Source organism: Gastrolobium bilobum, unplaced genomic scaffold, assembly GCF_033153095.1.
Source record: "Gastrolobium bilobum isolate Gb01-03AN ecotype WA unplaced genomic scaffold, APGP_CSIRO_Gbil_v1 utg21774, whole genome shotgun sequence".
Taxonomy (NCBI): domain Eukaryota; kingdom Viridiplantae; phylum Streptophyta; class Magnoliopsida; order Fabales; family Fabaceae; genus Gastrolobium; species Gastrolobium bilobum.
Genome location: NW_026896416.1, coordinates 74,540 through 80,539, shown reverse-complemented (window position 1 = coordinate 80,539; position 6,000 = coordinate 74,540). Strand labels below are relative to the sequence as shown.

The window sequence follows — 6,000 nt, the reverse complement described above, 5'->3', positions numbered from 1 at the left end:
GGGATAGAGTTGGTATTTATAATAACCTTTATATATAGGGGCATGATATTCTTACACCAGTGTAACAGTTAGAAGTCTTACACTCAATCTTGACCATTGATTCACTTATATCCAATGGCTCACATTACTAAAAAAATTGAGCCCTTAGATATAAATGGGATTAACGGACAATATTAAGAGTATAACTTACGCTGGTGTAAAATGATCCTGACCCATATATATATATATATATATATATATATATATATATATATATATATATATGGGCCAGGATCATTTTACACCAGCGTAAGTTACTAAGTTACACTTTCAATCTTGTCCGTTGATCCCACTTATATCTAAGGGCTCTCATTTTTTAGTATTGTGAACCATTGGATATAAGTGGATCAATGATCAAGATTAAGCGTAAGACTTCTAACTCTTACACCAGTGTAAGAATATCCTATCCCATATATATACATGGGGTAGGATCTTTTGACACCAGTGTCAAAATTTAATTTTGACACCACATCTGGACCATTCATTCTAATAAGATCTAACGGCTTTTAATAGTTCACGTTTAACTATCACGTGACTTCACTTTTTTTATTTTTCTTTTCTTTTTTCATCTTCTTCATCGTCTGTTGCACGCCTTTCCCTCTTCCTTTCTTATTTTTTTTCTCTTACTTCTTCTCCTTCATCCCTAGCTATTCACCTCAACCTTCTTGGAACCCCATTTCTCCAAAGTCACCCTCACTTCTCTTTTCTTACTGAAAAGAAAATAGAAATTGTATCATGTTATCCGCTACAGAGGACAGGGAGGTAGTTCGTGTGTTAGAAGACTGTGAATGGAAGGAACTTAATGGGCTTTCACCTTCCAAGGTTGATATGCAGGTATTGTGACTCTGATTTTTTTGTGGTTTGGAATTTTATTTAATTTTATCCACACAAAAATAGAAAATATAGCATGCATGATATGTTCTGTTTTGAGCAGATTGTACTTTTTAGTGGAGATTTTGGCAAATGTCTTTATTTCTGTAGAATTAGCTTCTTAATTTTAAACTTGGATGGTATGCTTCTTTACATCTTGAGAACAGGGTGACAACTTGGATGGTCCAATAATTATTTGTATTACGTTCTCATATTTAACAATTTTTTTTTTATAATTGACTTTATCATGCATCGTATTCCCTCTTCTATCCTTTTTAAAATTTTCTGTTGATAGTGATATATGAGTGCCTTTTGTTCATTTCGATGCTGATTGAAGACTTTTTAAAGGGCTCCATTTTTTCTCTTTGTATGCTCATAAATATTATAAATAAACTTATCAATGGGCCCCATAATTTCGTTCTTTTTGTTTTAATATGCCATCAAGACAGAACAGTTCAGTCAAAAGAATAGGATAGAAAAAGAAATCATTAAGATACCCCTCTATCTTTTAGCTTGCCAATCTACACATTGATAGTCCTTTTTTAATTTTTTGCATCTCATTTATATAGTTGATCGATCGTTCATAAGACATAACCACCCTTAAACAAGAAATAGGATAGAAGCTAAGAACAAAAGAGATAAATAGAATCAACTAATAGACACTATGCATGTATTAGTATTACGGTACAATAGGAAACTGGAGGATTATCCATTTCCATCAAAAGATGTTTTGGACAATTCAAGTTGGTCATCACTACATGTTCAACAGCATTTTAGTACATATTTGAAAATTAAAATTGTTGTCTAATGTCTCGTGTGCAATAGTGTATTTTTTTAATTGGACAAAAAATTCACTTTCTATATCTCTTGTCAGGGGATGAAAGATCCACTTTTGGACTCCAATTCCAATTTTTCCCAAATGAATGTGGAGCCTAATATCAGTTCGGACAACATATTGGTAACAGATTCTATCTTACCAGTTGATATGCCACAATCTCCTGATGTTGATGAAATTATTGTTCAACCTTATGTTGGAATGGAATTTGAATCATTGAAAAATGTTGAACATTTTTATAAATTATTTGCTAAAGCAAAGGGGTTTGGGGTCCGTATTCGCTCTAGTAAAAACAATTACGGCCTTTTTGTATGTTGTAAGCACGGTGAAAATAGCAAGAAGAAAAACGATGATCGGGGCAATTATAAGAAAAAGTCTTCAACTATTCGCTCGGGGTGTAAGGCATCACTTTCTGTGACAAAGGATAAGAATCGAGGCATATGGGTTATCAAATCTTTTGATAATAATCATAATCATATCATGGCTAGTCCTAAGAGTGTATCTTATTTGAGGTGTCATAAAAAAATGAATGGTGTGGCAAGAAAGTTTGTTGAAAAGTTTAATGATGAAGGTATGCCTACCGGAAAGGTTGCTGCAATGTTTAGTGGCAATGATTTAGCTTTTTCTAATCGGGATTATTGGAATCATTTGAGAAATCTTGGAAGGAAGAATTTGGATGTTGGAGATGCACTAGCTGTTTTCAATTACTGCAAACAAAAGCAATCTCAAAATCCTGATTTTTTCTATTCTATACAATGTGATGCTGATGATAGAATGATAAACTTCTTTTGGGTGGATGCTAGATCAAGGTATGCTTATCAACAGTTTGGAGATGTAATCACTTTTGACACTACATATAGAACTAACAAATATAGCATGTCGTTCGCCCCATTTACTGGATTAAACCATCATCTTCAATCAATTTTATTTGGTTGTGCCTTATTAAGAGATGAAACCGAGAAATCTTTTATATGGTTATTTGAAACTTGGCTTGAGGCAATGAATGGGAAAAAGCCTATTTCCATAATAACTGATCAAGATTTAGCTATTGGAGCTATTGTGGCCAAGGTATTTCCAGAAACTCATCATCGTCTATGCTTGTGGCACATTAGAAAGAAGTTTCCTGAAAAGCTTGCACACATATATCATAAGAATTCTACATTCAAGCGTGAGCTGAAAAAATGTATTCGAAAAAGTGTATTAGAGAGTCATGGATACCGGTGTATAATAGGAGCACATTTTTTGCCGGTATGAATTCTACACAAAGAAGTGAGAGCATCAATTCTTTTTTTGATTCCTTCGTTAATGCAACCACAACACTACGAGACTTTGTAGTGAAATTTGAGAAGGCAATCAACAACCGTTATGAGGCTGAAAAAAGAAAGGACTTTGAGTCCCGACATAAATCACACAGTTTGAGTATTGGCTCAAAAATTTGAAGAGCATGCTGCATCAATCTATACCAGAAATGTGTTCCGTAAGTTTCAGGATGAGCTTATTAGGGTCAACCATTTTATAAAGGAGAAGATTGAGAAAAATGGTTCACAATGTAAATATCGAATTTCTAATTGTTTCGATACTCGGGACAATTTCATTGTTGATATAAATTTAGAGTCAAAGGTTGCTACATATGGCTGTCACCTTTTTGAATTTATGGGAATCCTATGTAGACATATAGTGGTAATTTTTCAAGCAAAAAATATTATTCAAATTCCTAGCCATTATATAATGCAACGTTGGACTAAAGAAGCCAATAAATGTATTGGGGCTGGGGACAATCATGATATCTCAAATCATGATTCAGATATTTTGAGAAGTTTGCATATGCAGACTCAATTTAGCAAACTTTCTGATTTGGCTAAAAGATCAGAATACGCATACAAGTATATTGTGACAGAACTTGATCGTATTTATGATGTGGCCAGTACAATGGAAACAGAAATGCTTGATGTCAATGAAGCTCCTTTAGAGTTTGAGTTAACAAAATTTGACATGTGACATAGCATATTATGATTCAAATTTCAATATCAAAGACCCATATATATCACAAACAAAAGGTAGAAAAAGGAAAGACTCTGACAAAGAGGCTTTAACAGGAAGGTACAAAGGTGGTCTTTAATTATCAATAAATAAGTCATTGGCTAAAAGGAGAGCATGCAAATCTTGTTGAGAATATGGTCACTACCAATCAACTTGCAAAAAACAAAAGACAACTTAATGTAAGATTTTTTTTTTTTCAATTTTAGCTATACTTATATGTTTATGTTGGTATTTAGTCGTTCCTTCATTATTGTATTTTTTACATTTTCAACAGACTACTGTGAAGATCAATTACATAGATCAAATGTTGCAGCTGTATCAAGAGCAACAAACTACTGCAATGGGAACTTACAATCTTTTGGGGCTGTATCTATATTTTATTTTTGACTTTTGTAATCTAGGATTGGTTATGGTTGATTGTAATTGTACAATGGTCTTGAATTCACATACCTACTATCTTGAGTTTGAAAAACTTGGCCTAAAATCCAATGATTGTTGTAGTTGTACCAAGAGCGACAAACTACTTTGGTGAGAAATTACAATCTTTTGGGGCTGAATATATTTTTGGAGAAGCCTTGTAATGGAGACACGATGTATTAATTTTTTATTTTTGACTTTTGTAATCTAGGATTGTTGCTCTTTTGATTGGTTATGGTTGATTTTAATTGTACAATGGTCTTGAATTCATATATGTTTGAACTGATTTTAATTGTACAGGCTGCTTATCAGCAGGCAGTTCACATGTGACAAGCTTATGAGCAAGCCTATCCTTTTGTAATTTTTGTCTCCCACAATTGCATTTGGACTGAACTGTAGCTTTTTATTTCACAGTGGTAGTTTCTTTCATTAGTTAGATCACAGTGAATCTACTCGAATAGTTACCTCATTATTATATAGTACACTCAATTACATACATGCCCCATTATTATTAATTTATACATGCTACAGATCAAGGTAGCTTCATATGCCAATAGTTCACAGTTCTTAAGAAATCAATGATCAAAAGAACAACATCCCTATCCTATCTGATGTCACATATAAGTATAACTAATCCTATCCTTTCGTAAAATTTACTTCTTATATGTGTAACCAATCTTCACATGAATTGCTATCAATCCAATAAGTGCAGCACTGATTCATTTAGATGTAAATTGGGGAAATGCATTCATGAGCGACTTGGATGGATATCTCATAATGGATTGGATCAATCCAAAGAAAAAGAAAGAAAAGAGTTTGTTAATTATTCCAGTTCTACAAACTATAGAGTCTCACAATTTATCATGCTCTGTTAAGAGATAGATCATGGTTCTATCACCCACTAAAGATATACAAAGTATAGTTTTCTCATTGTTCTGTGTAAAACATTAAACTTGTTAATTAAACAGTTAATTGGTTGGCTATTCTTTAACTCCTTTCTGTTAGTGAAGGATCACTTGAGAAAGGGGTTGAACCATGTCTTGCAAAATAAAAAAAATAAAAAAAAGTTTATGCAAAACAAACTCAAGCTGAGGTGAAATGCCTTATGAAAAATATAAGATGGCTAACTGCAGTACAAACTCATATTTCATAAGCAGAACATCTTATACAATTAACCAAAATCAAACACAGCAGAAATAAACATGCAATCATTTAATATTGAAAAGGGGCATTTGAAAGCGCTTGACAACTTATTCTCACGTGAATCAAAATAAAAGGTGCAATGAATATTATACACATGAAACCAAATTGGTTCAAAATTCTTAGCATCCAAAAAAGCTTGATTTAAATACTCGCTCAGGATGTATTTGATCACCATCTTAAATACTAATTGGTGTTATAGTTTTGGCACATCCATTTATGAACTGCAATGTATTAAATATTTATTATGTTATGCAACAGAAATTTCACCACAAGCAGTGGAATGGGGTTAATACGATTTCTAATTGGGTTCAGTAAGAAAGGAGAAGTGAGGGTGACTTTGGAGAAATGGGGTTCCATGAGGTGAACAGCTAGGGATGAAGGAGAAGAAGTAAGAGAAAAAAAAATAAGAAAGGAAGAGGGAAAGGCGTGCAACAGACGACGAAGAAGATGAAAAAAGAAAAGAAAAATCGAAAAAGTGAAGTCACGTGATAGTTAAACGTGAACTATTAAAAGCCGTTAGATCTTATTAGAATGAATGGTCCAGATGTGGTGTCAAAATTAAATTTTGACATTGGTGTCAAAGGATCCTGCCCCTA

At 33.1% G+C, this 6,000-nt stretch overlaps 1 protein-coding gene across 1 annotated transcript; it reads left to right on the top strand.

The window, feature by feature from the left end:
- The first annotated feature begins 774 nt into the window (after nt 1-774).
- LOC133299599 (protein FAR1-RELATED SEQUENCE 5-like) lies at nt 775-3,742 on the top strand. Its single transcript, XM_061499069.1, has 3 exons — nt 775-873; nt 1,784-2,812; nt 3,575-3,742. The coding sequence occupies exons 1-3, from the start codon at nt 775-777 to the stop codon at nt 3,740-3,742; spliced, it is 1,296 nt and encodes a 431-aa protein (XP_061355053.1).
- Nucleotides 3,743-6,000: the final 2,258 nt, after the last annotated feature.

What these genes read in the sequence shown, in the direction of transcription:
- LOC133299599 (XM_061499069.1), top strand. Translation starts at nt 775, where the DNA reads ATGTTATCCGCTACAGAGGACAGGGAGGTAGTTCGTGTGTTAGAAGAC. An exon ending in CTTCCAAGGTTGATATGCAG is followed by an intron (nt 874 to 1,783) that starts GTATTGTGACTC and finishes ATCTCTTGTCAG; the next exon opens with GGGATGAAAGATCCACTTTT. An exon ending in TTGGAGCTATTGTGGCCAAG is followed by an intron (nt 2,813 to 3,574) that starts GTATTTCCAGAA and finishes TTGCATATGCAG; the next exon opens with ACTCAATTTAGCAAACTTTC.